Here is a 20,020-nt window from a genome sequence, read left to right on the forward strand (position 1 = left end):
CCCACCATTCTTTCATATAGAGTCACTTTTTGTAGGAGACGGTCCTGTAAAGCAAAACGAGGGCAAACCCTTTTTAAAACGCCTTGGTGACGGTCAGGCGTAGCCTGTTGAAGCGCGTGGGCGAGGTTCCAGCGTGAGATTCTCTCCAGTTGGGAAACAGTTATCACAGAAGCACCTGGGCCGTGCGAGCAGCAAGAGGGTGGAAAAGGTGATGACACCAGGGTCTTGTCTCTGCCCTGGCTGTGTTGCTGGGGCTCTCCAGGCGCGTTTAACTTGCATCTTAAAAAGAAGGAGATGTTTTTGCAGCGACGGGCACAGCAGGAGGCCATACGCTGGCAGCACAGCTTGCAGCAAAGCTCGGCAGAGCAGCCGCGGCCACGGGAAGAGATAACTTCTGTTTACTTTGAGTCTCACACCATGCGAGGGATGCCAAAGTGGGCAGCTGCTGGAGAACACCCACCTCCGCACCAGTGGCTGGAGGGAGCAAACTTCCATAACTGTATCAGCCCAGATGTTGTATCAGAAATAACCCTGCTGCGGGACTGGGTCCTATTCAGGGTGCCAACCTCCCAACACCAGGTTGTTTTGCCAACAGGCGGTGGATGCTAACCCCGCTCCGCTCTCCCCTTTGCTGCCCGTATTTCGTGCAGGGAGTCGAGGGCTGCCAGCCATCGCCCACCCCGTCGGACACGCGTGGGGCCGCGGTGCCCGAGGCGCCGCTGCGGCCTCCGGGCTGAGCAGGGAGGGGGACGCGCCCAGCGGGCAGCCCACCAGCAAGCCTGGGGTGCGGGGCCAGGCGGCTCGGCGGGGTGCCCGGACCTCCGCGCCCACCTTCCCCACGGGGCCGTGCCGCCTCCCTTCGAACCCCCGCCCCTGCCGAGCCCCCTCCCCGGCTATAAAGGACGGCGGGGCGGCCCGGGCCCCCTCCTCGCCCGCTGCCATGGCCGCGCTGCGCTTCGGGGAGCCCCCGGCGGAGCCGCCCGCCTTCCCCGCAGGCAGGTGGGTGGGGGGCGGCGGGCCCAGCCCGGCCTCGCCCGCTCTCAGGGCGCTTCCCGCGGCGGAGCGGGGCCGATCGCCGGCGGGCCGGGACGGGGGGACGGCAGAGCCGTCGGAGGGGGCGCCGGCGGCTTCGCAGCGTCGGAAGCGGACCAGCTTCACGGCGGCGCAGCTGGAGACGCTGGAGCTGGTCTTCCAGGACACCATGTACCCCGACATCTACCTGCGGGAGAAGCTGGCCGACGCCACGCAGATCCCCGAGTCCCGCATCCAGGTGAGGGGCGCCGGCTGCGCCGCGCCGCCCCGGGGCCTCCCCCGCCCGCCCGTCCTCACCGCCGCCCTCTCTTCCCCAGGTCTGGTTCCAGAACCGGCGCGCCAAGTCCCGCCGCCAGCGGGGACCGCCCCGCCCCGGCCCCGCCGCGCCGCCCGCCGCCGAGCCGCCCCCGCCGCCGGGCTACCCGCGGCCGCCCCGCTTCGCCTCCCTGCGCGCCCCGGAGCGGCCCCGCTACGCCGTCTCCGGCCTGGCCCAGATCGTCCAGATCAAGGAGGGGGGCTCGGCCCCCTACGAGTGGCCGCCGCCCGCCGCCTTCCCCCCCGGCCCCGGCTTCGAGGGCTTCCCGCCCAGCCAGCCCGGCGGGGCCCAGGCCGCCTCCTTCGCGGGGCCGCCGCCGGCCGTGGGGAGCGCGGCCGGCCCCTTCCCGCCGGCCCGCGCCTTCTGCGGGCAGTACTCGCCCGTGTCGGACGCCGAGGACACCAGCGGCTACTCGGAGTCGGGCTCGGAGTGGGAGGAGAACGCCCTCGGCGCCTTCCGAGCCCTATGAGCGCCGCCCCGGGAGGGACCGGCACCCGGCCCCGGGGAGGGTTAAAACTGCATCCCCCGGTCTCGGTGCCGCGTCTTCCCCGCGCCGAACCCAGTCCTGGGGGGACGCGGCTGAGGCAGGGAGCAGTCGCCTACCGCGCTACCTCAGCCCTGCTCTGCAACTGTTGCACTTTATCCGGTAGTAACTGATTTTACTATTTATTTAAGAAAGATACGGGTCAGCTCTAGCAGCTGAGGGCATCTTTTTACACTGTATTTAAAGATTTCCATGAGCATGTTTTGTATTTCTGTTTAACCTTCTTTAGGCAAAAGCTAATCAAATCCACTGTGTTTTGGGGGTGGGGACTAGTCTTAGAAAAGTAGAAGAGTGGGATGGTCTGTCAGGATTTTTTGACAGAGGAAAAAAAAAAAATAAAAGGTTTGAATTTTCACTCTACTTGTGTGTGTACCTGGGGCAGGGACAGGGGTTCTTACCTTGGTCCATGTAGGGTAGAGAACAGAGGTGGTGGGTATCCCAGCTGCAGGTTCTCCTCTCAGGTCCTGGAGAGCCTGGACCTGCGGTCCAGGTGTGAAGAAGAGACCTAAGGAGTCTGAAGGACAGGTTACGAAAACTGCCTTAAACCGCCTGTCAGTATTTGCTTTAGATCTGCTCTAAACAACCACCTCATTCCCTTAACAAAAATGCAAATTTATGACCTGAGCAATACAAAACCCAAACCCTGAAGTCATTGTCTTGCTCGGACAAAAACCTCAACTCTGCCGTGTAAGCCTAGGTTAAGCTACAGAAAAGCAGGGATATTCTACGAGCACTGCAAAGGTGCTTTAGTTTGGAATTGGAATACTAGGGACTACACAGATGCTGCTTAAATGGTGGGCAGTGCTTGGAACGGCTCTGCACTGACACCACTTCTGAGAACACCAAAATTACACCTGTAAGACTTGAATTACAAGTGAGCACCTGAATGCCATGAGGCTCGGATTGTTTGGGAGCACAGGAAAGGTGACCTGTGTACCGGTGGATCGAGCATCATGTCCCATAGAATAAGGTTACCAATGCACAAAGGCTTTCCGTGTCGCCCCGTAACATACCTGTGCTCGCAAGATCTGGGAGAGCTGCATTGTGGTTGCACTGCAAACTTATAAGGGTAAGCGGCACAGCGGGATTGCCGATCAACATTCTCCCTCTAAAAAGCAGAGCTCTCCTTGAAATAAACATGACGCAAAACCAACCAGCCAAAAATCAGACGCCATCCACCCAAGTGGACTTGGGTGCCCAAGGAGCTGTGACCTTAGGGAAGAAGGTGAGCTGCTCTCCAGCAGCGTAGCTCCCCGAACTCTCCCGCTGGCAGATTTTATGAGCAGCAGATGACGAGGAGACGGGGGGGGTGAGGGGACGGTTCCTTTTTCCTGCATTAACTGTAGATGATGGTAGTTACTGTCAGACTGAACATCCATGCCTTAAATTAGACTGTGGCACTTTTCTTTGTTTAAATGAAAAGGGTGGTGAGAGGGGACCTTCCGGTTGTCTTTACCAAACAGATGGTAACATCACAAAATAACGGGTAACATAATTACAAACGCAACTGGAGGGACCACTGCAATGTTCTGTTGCGTTACAAGAGGCACCTTTCCATGGGTAACTCAGTAAAATCAGTGCTTATCATTATTTTGTAATATCCCTTGTAAATTGTCTAAATACCTTTTAAAACAGCTACTCACCTTGTCGTCATAACATTTCATTTTCAGCAATTAAATTAACTTCTCTTAAAAAAAATGACCTGAGACCATCTGCAAAAAACTTTGCATTTTTGTGAAATATATCAACTCTCATAGGTCAATTTATTCAGAGTTACAAATTTCATTGAGAATAAAAGATTTATGCATTTCTCTTAATTAACAGAACAAGTTTAGCTAAATATAAACTCTGCACTAAAGTTTTGCAGTGGCACAATACCAACACAGAATACAGAAGCATCTTTAAACTATACAAAATTTTAAAATTGAAAATAATCCTGTTTACATATTCTTTATACATTAACATATAAAAGACCTCATTTAATGAGGCATCTAAAAGAATCAAAAACATCTCTACAGCTATCTCTGGAAATTCAAATCTGGAAACAATTCATTACACAGAAGCTTTACAAGACTATTTAAACAAACCAATACACACTTTTTACAAGATTAACATTCCAAAAGGTACTCATAGGCAGGTTGTCACGTTTTATTTTTTGCAGTTTACCTCACTGGTTATCTTTAATTATAAAAATCTTCATATTTCTATGTGTGGGGTATTGTTGGATAACCAGTAATCTAATTTAAAAGTTGTGCAAAACAAACAAAAATTTGGAAAAACATTAAGTTTAACCAGTCATTTATATAAAATACCAACTAAAGCATTTCTTTCGCCCCATGTGAAGGGAAAAAGCCATCACCAATCTCTTTCTGGAAAGTTACCGGTTACTTTTTTATATTCCTTCATGAGATTCCTTATATAAGTTATGATAAATTAAAAGTTCCAACAAGACACTGACTGATCGATAGACCTGCCCAACATCCTCAAGTTTACAGCTTCTGTTTGCTGCCCGTATCCTGTTGCTGCTTCTGTTCAGATCGGGAACGCTCAGCCTGCGTTGTCACCCCGCGACCCAAAGGCTGAAATGGCAACTCTCAATACCTACACGGAAGCGTAGCTTTACGTAAGACAGACCTGCCGTGTGGCTACTAATTGGAGCCGTTTCCTCTTCATCACTTCTAACATACCAGGAGAGCCAACAGCAAGAGGTGTGCAGAACTAATCTGAACTTTTTAAAAACTAAGTTCAAATTATATGAAAGCATGTTTTCAAGTTTATTATAATAAATGCAATTACTAAGAGATTACCAGTTAGCAAAACTACTGCATGTGAGTAACAAATGGAGAAATCTAACGTAACGCTGGCCAGTAATGCTGGTTTTCTTAAGAAGCAGATATAATATATTTAAAAGGGTCTTTTCTGAGAGGTTTTCTTTTCCCTTATCTTCTGGCAGTTAGGATATTTGGTGAAGCCTATATAAAGGAAGAGGATTTTCCAGAACTACTTGCTGTACACTTGAAAGAAAATTTTCAGTCTCTGTTGGTGTTATTAGCTGCAAAAGCATGTAGATTTCCCATCTGGCTCAGACCGCTCTGAATATGTGCAACATGGATCTCAACGTTATTCTGAAAACAACTACAGGAAGAAAAGAAGAAAGGAAAAAAAAAAAGCATTAAACCTCATATTTAAGAGTTGTGTCTGAAAGTCAAAGTAACACAAATTACACTAATGCAACTTGGTAGAGACATACGTGAAAACAGCATTTGCACAAACAGCTGCATGAAATCAGAAGTTACTGACTCAGGTACTTTAAAGAAGGCTTCAACATGACCAGAGTTAAATAAAAATATTATGAAGAGATGCTAAAATGCCCAAAATAAGTACAGTGAAATGGAAAGATTATCACCTTCTTCACAGCGTACATGAACCTTCAGTTGAATCCATTCCAACGTCTGATTTGCGGTGCTGATTATAGAGACGTTTCACTTATGTTTGGGGTTTATTTTTGTTTTTACTCATGAAAAATGCTATAAAACAGCATTTCTCAATAATATTTTTAAATCAAAAGGCCATCCGACTCTCTTTGCAAAAAAAATATTCATGTGTGTAGCCTCTCATTATTATGTAGCAATACAAGTATGGAGGGTATAAGGAAAATACTTCGCATTTAGGTGTATTTTCTAAATTAGGTAGTTTCACAACATTATAACTATAAAAAATCCTGGTCACAAACTACTGGAGGCTGCAGTGTACTGCAGACAAGTATCATCACATTCTTGCTGGTTTTATAATGCTTCCTCAGGCACCCGCTTGTGACAACTGTTGAAGAATGGCACAACATGGCTGCTCTTCTGTTTCTGGGTTTAAAATATTGCTAATGGAAGCTGGTCAAAACCTGTAATTGCCTCATATGCCAGCTTTTGATATTTACAGGCAAGAGGCTGGTTGAGTAATTATGCAAAAAGAATGCTGAAATGGTACTGTTCTGCGTTTTAAAGAACTTACAATACATTTAGGAGAGGGATTTGAAAGTCTGACAATGTTCTGAAATAACTTATTAGTTGTCGTAGATGACCGAAGAGCAAGAAAGTCTAGTTGTTGTTGCATCAATTTAGCACTTCTTTTTTTCTATTTTTTCTTCTTTTAAATCAGATTACTTCACTGATAGGTTCCAACAGAAATCTACTAATTTCACACTCCCTTTAAGAAGCCCCCTTTAAAATGGGACTATTCCCATAAGTAAAAGTTACCAGATTAAAACCCTTAATTATAATCAATGTTCACCTCTAAAATACAGTGAGAATTGCTTGCTAGCACAAAACATGTAATTAAGAGCTAAATATTCAAAAAGTAATACCTGATATTTGAGGAGTCTATTGAATTCTTAATGTCATTTAATGAATCTGTTAGTGATTTAAATTCAAAGGAATTCAGGTCACCTCCTTCTGCTAGACACTGTAGGAGAAGAAAACAAAAAATGTTCTCACAGTTCAGCACAAAGAAACTAACAGAACCCTTAACGCTATGTATTTTATGAGGGAAGCTGTATTTTTTACAAAAATTTTACCTTAATCTGCAGTAATATTGCTGTAAGTCTAGCGATAAGATCAGTTAAATTTTCACTTTCAACACAAAGCTGTCCTGTCGTTAAGGAATTTGCTTGCCTGACGATCTCCTGAGCCTCCTCTTCACACCTACGCCTCAGATCTGTCGGTTGGTCTGCAGGCTGGAGGCCTTGGTCAGGAGCAAGCTGCACAGATATCATAAAGAGAAACAAGGAATGAAGGTCTCCTTTGCGTTTGGTGTATGTGTGAAATGGCAAATTATTTCAAAGAGAGTTCACAGCTATATGTAGCACAGAGTATTGCAGTATTTTTTCTTCATTTATGTACGTGCATGTCTATTTCAAAACTGACCACTGGCATCAGCAAAACTGTCTATGTTCTGGTAAAAGAAACAGAGACAGAGGCACGGACAGAGAGAAAAGGACTGCAATACAGCTGCTACTAGTTTCATATCAAAGTGACCCCCCACCTATGCTCTATTCCCAGGAAATTTTTTTTCTTTTTGTACTTAGCTTAAGCAAAACCAACAAGTACATACAGATTCCAGCAAAATCTTACCTCATAACAATACTGTTGAACTTTATGCAAAACTTTATTTAAGTCTTTGTTTAGTTGTTCTAGGTCTAGAACAATGGTCGCGTATCTCCTCTGAAACTCAATGCCTATTGGCATAGAATAGGATTTCTGTGGAAAAGACAAAGCAAAGTTAATGCAATACTTTACCTATATATCTTTTGAACTCATCAAAAGGAATTTTCACTTGAAAATAAGACCGAGATATTTGAAATCCCAGAGTTTAACAGAAAAATGTCAAGATACAAAACACTTAAATAGCAGTACTAGGTTTTAAACTCCAAACAGCAACTGTGTCGTAACTACCATGCTTTTATTGTTTTCGTAATCTGTGCTACAGATTATGTGCACAATAAAGTGCTACAATAATCTGTGGTGGTAAATATGTAGTATTTACCACCAGACTGTGGCCTGACCTGCATATTTCTCCAGTAGCTGGGCATGGCTTCTCTCTACTGTATGAACAGAAAACTATCCTCTCAGCAGGAGAACAGTATAGGACAATATGGCCACGACCACCTCTGCTGCAGGATGGGAGGCACAGTTGTCTAGTAAGTTAGTGGTCACCTGAGGATGACTCAGTGCTACATACCTTCTGTTACAACTAATGGTTCTGCCAAAAAAGAAAGTTACTAGAGCTTATATGTGGTAATACAAGTATTTAGGGTAAGCGCAGTTTTCCACAAAAAATAAATACCAGAATACAGTATTTTTTTCTTACACTGTTTTCAGAATGTATCTGACACTGTTTGGGTAATACTTACAAAACTGAAACAAAACGTACAATATATTGTAAAATTTCCTTCACAAAGGGCCTCTTGCAAGATATGCAAGATGTATTTCCACTGCTTCTCAGCCACAAGTCTGAGATACAGGTACCTCATACAATCAACCTGTAGCTGTAAATTTCACATCAAAAGATGAATGAAATTGCAAAGTCAAGAGCCTGCATCAGAAGATCCAGGTCAAAAACTCAAAATTGAGGTTTCGTTTATCAGTTCAGTTTTAAGTTCCCCACTAAACTTAATCACTGAAATGATTTTTAGGGATTTACAAGTCTGAATACCAAATTAATAGGTCTTTTAACTAACACCATAGCTTCAGAATTTACTTAGAAGCAAACTGGAAATCAGCATATATTTGACATACTTCCTGCAGCTCCGGAACATAAACAAACAATAGTAACTTTCAGACTTCCTTCAGTGACCAGCCCCTCTTGTGCAGACTGGACTACTCCAGGCTAGCTGTGAAAGCCACAGACAATTTGAATTCCCCATCAGAGAAAAAAGACTAAGGGCATTCTACGTTAGTGACGACAAAATAAACATTTCACAGCACCAGTGCTATTTCTGACCCAGGAGCAATCCGAGATCTGGAAACTCTAACAAACAGCTGAACTGGCAGACAGAAGATGGATGGCTTTTTGTAGATGGAAGCAGATAACATCTCTGTCACTGAGCATCTACATGCTTCTCTGGAACAACCAGCATGACCTTTACCTTGTCTTTGTTGCAGGTCGAGTGAAAAAATGAACTAGCCATCCTTTTTATTTAGATTTGTTTATCCAAACAGGTATCAGAAAAGCATTTACTGTTTTATGTACAGGAAAACTTGTTTATAGCCTGTAACCAAGACATGATGTCAAGATGCTTAACTATTAATAAGCTGTCCTTTCAGAAAAATGAAATAGGAAATGTGCAGTTGTGTGTATTAATAGCTCCTCTGAAGGCATCCTCTGCCTCATGTAAATTCATCGTTATTGCCAGATAATAATGGACTACATTCAGTACCAGTTCTGATTTTGGTCAGTTCCGTTTATTTCTGTATTGGATCAGCCATTAAAAAAAAAGTTCTCCATAAAAGGATTGCTTTAAAGCAAACAGTGGTGTTACTCTAACAATTATCAAATGACAATTGTATGAATTATTATAAAAGTCTGACATTAATTGTGATTGAGATTAATTGTGACTACACCTAAAGGAACTAGAAGGACTCCACTTTATTTATGTTCAGGTATGTTACTGATGTTCAAATGGATTGGTGCCAGAAAAAGATTCTTATTCAAAGAAAACACATTTCAAAGGAGAAACAACATATGCCCAGCAGCACAAACGTAGATGGGATTGCCAAGGGACAAAGAGGATTAGAAGACGGGCTAAGAATATGGCCCAATAGAAAGGTATCATGTCCTCTATTTTTATCAGAACAGCCTTGAATAGCAACAGAGGTTGCTTTATGATTGCTGGTTTACAAAGGAAACAGCACAAGGGAAGAATTTCATAAGTACCTCAAAGTCCTTATCTAGGCTACAACTGAGCTAAAATATATCAGATTTAATGTTTATTTCTAGATCTCCTTTTTCCCTGTTGCTTTTTTGCTCTTTCAATTTTCTTATGTTCCTTGATATTCTTATTCTACAATACAGTTAATTTATTACTTTGTAGCTGAGTGACAGGTTAATATCTGGATTCTTGTCAGTGGAAGGCTACTGTCATTCCTATGGAATTCCTATCTATGCAAGAGTACTAATATCTCAGTAAAAACAAAAAGCTTTTTAGTTTGTTTTATGAAGACCTGGTAATTTTGGAGTACAGGTTGCAATGGTATGTTTTGCTTCTTTTTGCATCTATTTTAATTATTGATATGCAAAATTAAAAGACGAAACATTTAATGCACAGGGAAAAATAATGTAGTAACTGAAATGATAACAAGATTTTGAAAAGCAGCATCACAGCACGAAAAAAGAACATTACAGAGACATAAGGATGGGTCAGTAGGAAGAGAATAACAGAACATACATGTGCACACCATCACTGAAAGGGACAAAGAGGGAAATCTTACCACAATAAATCAAATCCTTCAACATTCAAATATTTTACACGAAAAAAAATCATCATTTTTGGTTTGATGAAATAAAAACGACTCCTCTGCCTCTCCACAAACCTTTAGTCTTCTGTCTGTTACGTTGCAGAGACAACTGTCTGAACAGACACTAGCAGAAGGTTGAGACTGATAGCTTTCCACTTTCAAGTTGATTGATAGCCATGGGTGGTAGAGGAGGCATTCTTATCATTTTGATTTACTGACTGATGATTAGATAAAGCCTAGCAAGAAAAACTATTCTGCTGCTGCTGCTAATTATGCTGTAGCTGCTCTGGTATTGTAATTTTAAATGCTGGTCAAGGGCACTCAGAGCGTTACACAGAAAATCTCTGAATGGCATTATTGTTTTAGTCAGAAAGCTAAAGAAATAAAGCACCTACTACCCACAAAATAAAATCATGAAGAACATCTTACCATATAAACCGTACCCAAGATTCTCAAAGTACTCCTTACTTTACATGTCAACTGACACACGCTATTCTGATGTTAACATTAATCAGCTTCCAAAGCATAATGCTTTCAAAGGAGAATTATATTTGACACAACCGCTCTCTCTGACTTGTCTTAAAAAAAATTCAAAAAAATTCACATTACAGAAAGTGAAACATAGAATTAAAACTAGAGTCTAGTTAAAATCTAGCTATTTGCATTAGCTGTTAAAGCATATCTTGTTTTAGGAACTGAAAAGAGAACATTCTCACCAGCTTTTCTGCTTCTGTATTCATCTCTCTCAATTGTTTGATGTGTTCCTTCTTGATCATAAGGATTTTCGATAACCTGGTCTAAAACAAAGGAACTATTTTTAGAATGAATAAGTCCTTTAAGCAGTTTTGAAGTGCCACAGAAATTCAAGATAATAAAACGCATGTTTCTTCATTCTTTTAAAATACATTTCTCAGTTGCTCATCAAGTTAAGATGCAGAAATAAAAATTAATTAAAATTAAAAGATGGATTTTCCAGAGATTTTTAAAGCATTTTCAAGTGCCCTAGATTGGAGAATGCTAAAATCCATCAGCCAAAATTCCCTCTAGGAAGACTAATATAATTTATGGCCAGCTAGAGGCTGAAGAATCAAGAATCTTCCTTTTTTGCAGCCTGAAGGAAAGTGAAGGGTGTTCTCATCAGGTACTACAATCAATATCACTCACCTTACCATGCCTTTTTTCACACAGTTCTCAGCCATGCCCTCGACCGAGCACCAGCCCTTTGTGTACACCCCTGCAGTAAAACCTGGTATAAGAGATTGGATCTATTTTATACACAACAACTCTGGGCTTTCCGTTTCCCTCTTTCATAATGGGAATACCCTGTTTCTGCTGCCCTTGGGACCCAGGAGGCTGAAGCGGAAATCAGTGGGAGCGCTCTCAACACACACACGTCACTCCTCAAACTGTTCATACTCTCTGAGGCCTCCAGAGAAATCCTAGCTCCGCTACAACCAGCAACAGTGTTATTACTGATGTAAACTGAGGCAAGATTTCAGGTTTTATATATTTCAAAGGGGTTAACTGCATCCTAGTAGAGGAACATGGGACTGGGAGAAATAGGAACTCCTAGTTTAACATACATCTGTTTATATATAACCCCCTTTGTTGATGATCAAGCTCAGTTTTAAAGCAGCCAGGTTTCTTGCCCTCACAAATCCTAATGGAAAATTGTTCCAGGATCGCTTTCAGCTAATTATGAATCTTCTTGGAATTTCCATGTTAAATGCACCCTTGTTCACGTCATGGCAATTTGTTCTGCCAAAGCTGTTTTTCAGCTAAATATAGGCTCTTCCTCCTTATATTTATCCTTGTTTATTCACAGACAGTAAAGCATTTCTTCACCGTTCTTTTACTAGACTAATCACAACCCAAGCCTTTCCAGTCTCCTCTCCCACAAAAGGCTCTTCATCTCCCAAACTTTTGCGGCCCTTCCTGTATTTTTTTTCCATTTACTGTCATCTTTCCTGCATATGAGCAACGAGAAGCCTGTGCCACTATTCCAAATGACGGAGCTGTAAAGCAGCATCGATACTTCTCTCTTTCTACCACAAACACTTCACCAGATGCATCGTATGAACGGATGGCAAGCCATGGTCAGACACACAGAGGCAATACTGCGTAGGTTATCACTCTTCCGACTCTAGCTACTCATTTCGGTCCTTGTGCTGTCCCCCAACACTCATGGGCTGAGCCAGCATTTGCATTTTTGCAGCTATGTGAAAAACCCAATCAGGGAACCGATAATGACAAACAATAAATTCAGAAAAGAAAAAAGTTGTAAAATTGTTACTTGCGAGCTGGATTATCTCTCTGTTCTAGTTTCTAATACACCACACAAATGCTCATGTTGGCCAAAAAGACACCTGGGAGGAAGGAAAGCACATCAACTGTACACCATCTGCCACTGCTGCCAAAAAGTTACTCCTCAAGCTCTGCTGTTGTCGCCATCCAGCAACTGCCTAACATGTCTAAGTCCTCCTCCTCGATGAAGCTGGTGAGTCTCCCAACTTTATGTAGAATGTATTATTTGTCCCCAGAACTTGCAAGGTATTTGGTGCTTAACTTCTACTTTGATGTCCAGACATATTCGAGGATGCCAGGCCCTAGTCTTCCAGTTCATAAGCATGAATTTTATATTATATACATCCTATTCCCAGATATAGTCCAGTGATCAAGATAATCTGTTTCTTTCTACAAGAAACTCTGACCTTTCATTGTATCTATGATGTCCACCAATTTTCCCTCATTGGTACAATTTTCATAGAATCATAGAATAGTTAGGGTTGGAAGGGACCTCAAAGATCATCTAGTTCCAACTCCCCTGCCATGGGCAGGGACATCCTCCACTACACCAGGTGGTAATTTTATTGAATAGACTTCCATTTTCATTTGCCAGCATCATCAGTGAACTCAGTTCAGCCCTTTTTTCCTTGAGAAATTCTTGCCTCGCAAGTCTATTTTCAGCCTAACTCGTTCTGTTTACTGTTATGGCTGATAGTTCTCATTAAACTGGAAATGAGGTTTTAGTACAATGCTTGTCCACATTAAAAGAGATGAAGGAACAACCCAACCAGTATGTTTAGATTTGTACTTTAGATTTAATTTTTAGTCAAAAGAGTCTTTATAAAAACACAAGCAGTTCAAAGTAAAGTGTGCAATAACTTACTATGGAATATTTTCAAAATTTTCATAAGCAAAAAACTGTCAAAAATCCAGTACCCGTCGTTAGATTTTTCCTCATCCACTTAAGTTGAGAAGACCACTTCTTTTCCCACAGCACTCAGGAAGACACAATTCACTTTTCCGAGTATGCTGCATTAACCCACCCCCTCTACTGGACACACAGCAGCCCTGCAAACAAGCTCGTTTGCCTAGCGTTTGCTTCCCCGTCTCATTTTTTCCCCCAAAAAAGCTGTAGCTGAGCGCTTGGAAAAACATCCTCTGAATTTTAATACTGACTAGAATGTAATCTATCGATTTTGACCTGCAGTATAGCCTATGAAATATTTAAGGATACATTACACATTGCATGTAAGCATGAAAGTATTTTTTTTTTAATTTATTGTTTCTTGTTGACTTTATTCTTAATATCATAATGTTAATTTTTGAATCATTCTTCTCCTAATATGCATATGTTTGTCCACAGCAAAAACCAGAAAGGATAGCAGTCTGATGCCAAAACGTAAACACATAGAAATTAATATAAAGATTTATAAAAACTGAGACTCGCCAGTGTAGAACTATGATTAAAATAGTTTTTACAAGTCCCAATGTTTGCTTACAACTGAAAGTTATATGTAAAGAGAATATCCCTATGATTTACTTTTCATTCTCTGCACCTGATTTTGGCTACACTTCCTTTTGTTCCAAATGAATTTCAGAACCCATAAAAGAGAACTAAGGGGCTGGGCTGAAACCTTATCCAAGGTGTGCTGCATTTTTTATTGCTTTGTCCAAAATAAAGTTTTCCCATGAAATTGTTTATTCATGTTATCATAAATAATTGCCTGGCAATAGTTCTCCAGAAAGATTTCTTTGAATCAAACATTTTCTGATCATTTACTTCCTGAATCACCATTAAATGAGAATGAGGGCTTTGACCTTTTTACTGTACCAGCGTATAAGAAAGGCTAGAACATCTTTAACGGTCACCTTTAACATAAAAATACCTCTGGTCTGGTGAAAGCAGTGCAATTGATAATCAGTACCAGTCTCCGGTATTTCACACTAAATTTCAGTACCATCCTTAAACTTCTAATAAAAAAGTTGATGCTTAAAATGCTCAAGATGCTGGGCTGAAAAATAATGCATGGTCCTTCAATAAACGTTTTTGTAAGCCTCGCAATTCTTTATCAAAAATCTGGATAAAGTATTAAGGTGCTCACATGAATGCCAAAATCTATGGCTTGATTTCGTTCAAAATCTTTTGGCAATCTTCAAGCAAAAATACATACTAACGCGATATCTTTGTAAAATGCCACCATTTGTAATACAAGCAAGAGGCTCATACTTTCAAAACTTAGATTTCCTTATAACAAGTAATAATGTAGCACCAAACATGACTGAGAAATCACACATTTTCAGATATAAAATACAGAAACAATATTATAAACACACCAAGCTGACACACGCAATAGCTGTAAAGCTCAACACACCTTAGTTACCCAGTTTCACTGGTCATATTCAGTGACTCAGGGGGGAGGACAGCCGCTGATATAGTTCAGCAGCATAAACAAAGACTATCTTCTGTGCATTTCAATTTTTAACACAATTAATCTTAGGGCAACTACATATATTTTAAATTTTCTGAGCTAAGCTAAAGGCCAAGCCACACTTTTTCAAAATTAGCTTCAGACAATAAGTTTGCCCTAAAAAACTGAATAGATCCTTCTGTCAAATACAATTCGTTATGTTGAATGGCCAAAATATTAGTGTCTCACGTGAGCTACAGAGACAACTAGATTCTTTTGACCAATTACATACGCTTTAAAATTTGAGAAGCATTTAGCAACATTATTTCTCAGTCCTTAATATTTTAAACACAGATAACTCCAATCTCCTTTAGCATGTTCAAACCAGCTCTCATTGTTAAAGAATTCAATCACAGATCTTAAGTTAAGCCAACATAAGCAATTACATTCTTCCATCATCCTGAAGAGTAACTTCTTTGAGGAGTTTTGATATTCAATGAATCTCAGCTTCCTAACATTACTTGTTTGTGCTCTTCTGAACTGGTGTACAAAAAAAAAAAAAAAAAAAAAAAAATCACTGAACAATTAGTTCATAAAGATGACGAAAAAATATTTTTCTTCTCTATAACATGTATGTTTGCTTTCAGGGTAACAGAGTGCTGCTTTTCTTCTCCAAGAGGGTAGGACATAACGTAAAATACAATATTATATAATATATGATAATGCACATAGGCAAATGTTCTTTGCATAATGCAAGTATATTTTAAATGGAAAAAAAAAAAGAAAGTCTTAGCACAGTACAAAGTTTGCAAGTAGAAATAATATATTTTTTTAGACCAAGTGGTAGGGCTGGGAAAAATAGGACATGCTTTTGGAGATGTAAGCCCCTTCTGTGGTCTAATGAGCAGCATATTTCAAAGCTCATGGACAAGTGAGAAAATTAAGAGGGATGGGGGCAGACAGAGACCTAAATATTATTAGCATCTTTTCAAAAGCTAATTTAGATATCATCATATCTGTCATGAATCAACAGAAGGTCATTTAACTCCAGAAGAATTGACAGAATAAACACAAAAGGACAATTCACAAAATTAAGAGTTGCAGTTAACACTTACCACTTGAATGAGGAATTCTACTGGAAAGCCTCCTAGTGTTTCACTATCTGTGCCTGAAATTTTGTTTTTCCATGAAGATTGTCCTAATAAAGGATCGCTGTCCTATACAAGAAAGAATATTCAATTTAATAGCTTATTTTCAGAGGGATTTGCTAAAATTTTTATCTTGCTGAATAACCTCAGAAAATTAATCTCAAAAACTGTTTAAGATAACAGCTTCAACATGTATCAGAAAATATTTCAATGATTAATATTACATGAAAAAAGTAACTTACTGTAATTGGAGACTGGAGTGAAGGTGTATAATGCAATCGGGGAGGGGTCACAAAGAACCTTGAAGGCCGTTGTTTCTGTCCAAAGGCAGCGATTGGCATGGTTTCATGAGGCTCGTTACTCTGTAAGACAGGAAAAGGAAGAATATACTTCAGCTGTCAGATTAATTAATTCTACACACCTGTTGGAATACATAAGTTATTTCTGGAATCTGGACTAGCCATGCTTATCCATGCCCCAAACCCAATAAAGTTTAACGATTAACGTTTTGCTTTTGGGCTAGCAGGAACTCCAAAACCATGTTCCATTGCTGGAGTTTTCAAAGTGTTATGGCACCACATCAAATAAAACCTGCAAGAATATTTCCAAAAATTCTGTTGGCAAGTTGCAGACAAATCATGACTGAACAGGAGTTCAGCAGAGGCTCCAAATTCAGATCATGACAGAGACTAGTTCTTAGACAAATTACAGGCCCTTAGTAGATTCAATGCTACAGAAGACACAAAAGAATGTGGGGTCCTCTGAAAAGCTTGCAGTCTAGGTCAGACTGTTAGGCAGGAACAACTCCTGGAGCTCATAAATTGAGACAAAAGCCTATATGAGCTAGGAAATAATCCCAAACTGTTTGAACAAAGCAACATCCCCACAGGTAGCTTCATTTCAAAATGAGGTTCAATCAACTCATAACACTTGCTTGCAACTACTAGAGAGCTTTCCAGACTTTGGCAAATCAGAAAGGGCCAGGTTTTCTTCAACATTTTCTGCAAATCCTGCCAGGATCCCATAGCGGAATTTTCTTTGGGATCTTACAATACTTGTTCTATTTCTTCATATTAAACTCAGGCTATTATAATAACCTGTAATAGTCAATCTAGTAAATTATTCCAGCCTGAGCCGTTATGTTTTTATCATAGAGGGTTATCCTGTTCTATAAAACCATTAACAGTAGAAGCTCATTCCCCTGGAATTTCCCATGCGTCTGTTACGCTTGTTTCTACTTTATGACAATACCATCTGGATGTAACATTCTGAATTTTCTTCTTTTTGATTAAAGCACATAATTGTACATGATTTTATTTTATATTACAGCTATTTTAAGAATGTGTCATTACTACTTACAAGAACTTCATAATCTGGGACTGTGTGTGTTCCAAGACCTGCCCTGTCAAAAGTCACTCTGTATGTAGCATTAAGTGTGTCTACAGCGTCTATTTGTCCAGTGAAGAGTCCATCATGGACACCTCGCAAACGTGCTTTAAAAAAAAAAAGACAACAAACCAAACATTATAATGTTCTATACCATTGAGAAATATAGACTTAATACATCTTTTGCAAGTAACCTTATATATGTATATTTAAAACCCACAGATTAAATGAAAAAAAAAAGTAAATCCAGAAAAAGAATTGTATGCAATAGAAATACTACTCAAATTTCTGTTGAATTTATCTTTGCAAATCAAGTATTGCCCAATCTAATCCTTACACTAAGGTCTAAATAAAACACAATTTAATACCCAATACCTCTGACAGGCAAAAGTCAATTTCTGGATGATTTTGCATGCCATTTCTCTTCGATGACTTCCACTAATTGACTATGTATTTAGCAAAAGACAGTGAGGAACGTAGCTCAAGGATACAGCTCTAAGAGAGTGAGGAGAGGCAGTGCTGTTCGTGCCTGCTCTTCAGCAACAATTAAGAGCAGCGTTGCTGAAGAACGCAAAAAGCGACCAACAGTAGCGGCTTGAGTGGGAGATACCATGCTTAAGGGAAAAGCATCAGGGTCACAGAGAGACAGGATGGAGGAATTCAAGTTTTTATAAAATTAGGCAAAACTTGTGGAAGGTTTTTAACAATACTCGTTCTTCAGTTATGTGTAAGCTTTTTCAGGAAGGCAATGTCATGTTTAGTACACATGTCCAACTACACTGCACTATCAATTGTGTATCTGTTTCAAAACAGGTATTTTTATATTTATGGAAAAATAAAGCTCAAGTTTTATATTGGGTTAGATTTTAAGCTTTCATAGAGCACTCAGCTCTTTGCATTTAAGCACCTCTCTCTCTCCAAGATTTGTTAGATATACTAGACGTAAAAAAAATGTTTAAAAATCTACAATTTGAACAGCAGAAATAACAAAGAACACTAAGTTTGTACCTCAAAACTGTATCACTGTTTTAAAAATACTAGCTAATCCTCACAAGCACCTTCCCAAAGAGCTAACAATAACAACCTACAATTTTCGATGTTTTAAATTTATTTTAACTATGTGCACTATGTATATTATGATATACTAAAATATTTGCAAAACACTTGGCTGGTTTTTTTTGTTTGTTTTTAAAAAATTACCTGTAACTTTTGTTCCTATTACAAGTGGTAATGGAATTTCTTCTGGAAGATCTTTGAACTGTGAAATATCTGCAACCTTCCGCTGCTGCAAAAGTCTTATTTTCTGCCGTTTCTGTTTTAATGCTGATCTCTCTTCCTCAAAGAATGCAGAGGAACACCTATAATAGAATTAGGTAAAATTATACTTAATTTCAGCACTGAAAACATATGTACGTGAAAACACATCAAACAAATAGGCATCGTTTACAAATCAGTAAAGACAATGAAAAAAGATGGGGATGAAGTGTTCAAGAGAAACGGATTTTGTTGAACGGGTTTACTCCCCAGAACTATCGTTCTTAAAATAACGGTTTATTTTAAAATGATACTCGGGAACGCCAGCTGTTTGCATTGGTATATCAGAAGAGTACAACTTCTTAGGACTTTTTCTGCTTGTAGGGATCCACCTGGTGTCACAACAAAGCTAAAGCAGGTCACACATCCAGTCTACTCCGAATGCATGTAAGGAGGACTTACTGTGAGGTCCCTGGCTGCCATCACTTACTGAGACATAGTAGATCTCTTTCACACGTGCTCGTTAGCTCAATTAAACTAACTTAGTATGAAAGGGCATCAGACTCAGAAGATAAAAGGGCACTTCTCTGTCTCCTATACTCTGCACAGACGCAAGCAAAACTCACCCACGGTGTCTCTATTCTGCAGATGAATTGCTCTGAGCTTGATCATAATGTAAGTACAAATTTGTTTGAACTTGGTCTGTTGTGTAAAATCAGATAATCTTTAAGCAGTCCCCTCTCCTGTTTTGGGGGACGTGTCTTAAAGTGTAATCTAAAAGATGAAAGGCTCACTCCAAGGCCCTTACTTGGTTTTATTCGTTTCTCACTTTTAACCTATTGAATAGGCATGATGCAGGAGGGAGATACTGAAAGCATAAAGACATTCAGGACTCAATCCTATCTCTCATTCCTTATTAAAAAAAAGTTTTATCATTCCTGTGTCAATGAAAAGTCATATAAAAAAGGAGTACAGATGGTATTGTAGGTCTGCTTTATTGCAGCAGCAGTTATTTATCAAAAATTTACTGCCTTTGTTAATCACTTTACTGCAGTCAAATGCAATTTAAACATTTTCTGTGGAACTCATACAGTTATGTATTGATTACTGATCAATAAAAAGTCCTATTTTACGAGGTTATTTTAGAAGACACTTGACAACTCCTCGGCTGGTTGCCCCTTCTATACTGCAAATTATTTTCTGTTTTAAATCCCTTCAAGATCTTCCTCAGTTAGTTATCTCTCACTCAGTACTGAGCAGTCAGCTCCTACTTCCAAGTCTGCTTCTACTTCTGTCTTACTACATGTTGAAATAAACATTCCCATGTTTTCTTCTGTACACCCCTCACTCAGAGAGTTCCACAAAGCCATTTCACTGTTTTCCAAAATTTCTCTTCCTTGCAACGTGTATGAGAAGATCATTAAGAACTAAGCTGCCAGGGAGTTGAGACCACTTTCTTTCATACCTACCAGCAGTTTCACACTCACTTGTCTATATGCATACATCATTTGCCTTTTATCTTATACATAGTTTCCAAGTTATATAAGGCATAGACCATCTGTTTTGTCCAGTGTGTACAGCGTTAACATAATGAGATCTTAGTCCTAAGCAAGACATTAAAAAAAAAAATGAACATGAAT

At 40.3% G+C, this 20,020-nt stretch overlaps 2 protein-coding genes across 7 annotated transcripts in view; one reads left to right on the forward strand and one right to left on the reverse strand.

Moving 5' to 3' along the window:
• The first annotated feature begins 940 nt into the window (after positions 1 to 940).
• MIXL1 (Mix paired-like homeobox) lies at positions 941 to 1,817 on the forward strand. Its single transcript, XM_086629806.1, has 2 exons — positions 941 to 1,270; positions 1,350 to 1,817. Exons 1-2 carry the CDS (start codon positions 941 to 943, stop codon positions 1,815 to 1,817), a joined length of 798 nt encoding a protein of 265 aa, XP_086485932.1.
• Positions 1,818 to 3,650: 1,833 nt separating this feature from the next.
• Positions 3,651 to 20,020, reverse strand: part of LIN9 (lin-9 DREAM MuvB core complex component) — a 43,003-nt gene continuing 26,633 nt past the window's right edge. For 4 of the 6 annotated variants that reach the window (XM_086631765.1, XM_086631763.1, XM_086631767.1 and 1 more), the window contains 9 exons: positions 18,327 to 18,484; positions 17,100 to 17,233; positions 15,983 to 16,102; positions 15,708 to 15,809; positions 10,615 to 10,695; positions 7,016 to 7,141; positions 6,460 to 6,642; positions 6,250 to 6,347; positions 3,651 to 5,027 (listed from right to left, as the gene is read on the reverse strand). In XM_086631765.1, coding sequence (XP_086487891.1) covers positions 4,922 to 5,027; positions 6,250 to 6,347; positions 6,460 to 6,642; positions 7,016 to 7,141; positions 10,615 to 10,695; positions 15,708 to 15,809; positions 15,983 to 16,102; positions 17,100 to 17,233; positions 18,327 to 18,484 — 1,108 coding nt within the window. In that variant the 3' untranslated portion in view covers positions 3,651 to 4,921. The remainder of the gene's footprint in view (positions 5,028 to 6,249; positions 6,348 to 6,459; positions 6,643 to 7,015; positions 7,142 to 10,614; positions 10,696 to 15,707; positions 15,810 to 15,982; positions 16,103 to 17,099; positions 17,234 to 18,326; positions 18,485 to 20,020) is intronic. The other 2 variants (XM_086631766.1, XM_086631764.1) reach the window with 2 other exon arrangements.

Source organism: Tauraco erythrolophus, chromosome 2 (genome assembly GCF_009769465.1).
Source record: "Tauraco erythrolophus isolate bTauEry1 chromosome 2, bTauEry1.pri, whole genome shotgun sequence".
NCBI lineage: Eukaryota > Metazoa > Chordata > Aves > Musophagiformes > Musophagidae > Tauraco > Tauraco erythrolophus.

Excerpts from the sequence above, each read along its gene's own strand:
- MIXL1 (XM_086629806.1), top strand. The coding sequence starts at position 941 with ATGGCCGCGCTGCGCTTCGGGGAGCCCCCGGCGGAGCCGCCCGCCTTC. Across the intron at positions 1,271-1,349 it reads TCCCCGAGTCCCGCATCCAG|GTCTGGTTCCAGAACCGGCG; the intron begins GTGAGGGGCGCC and ends TCTCTTCCCCAG.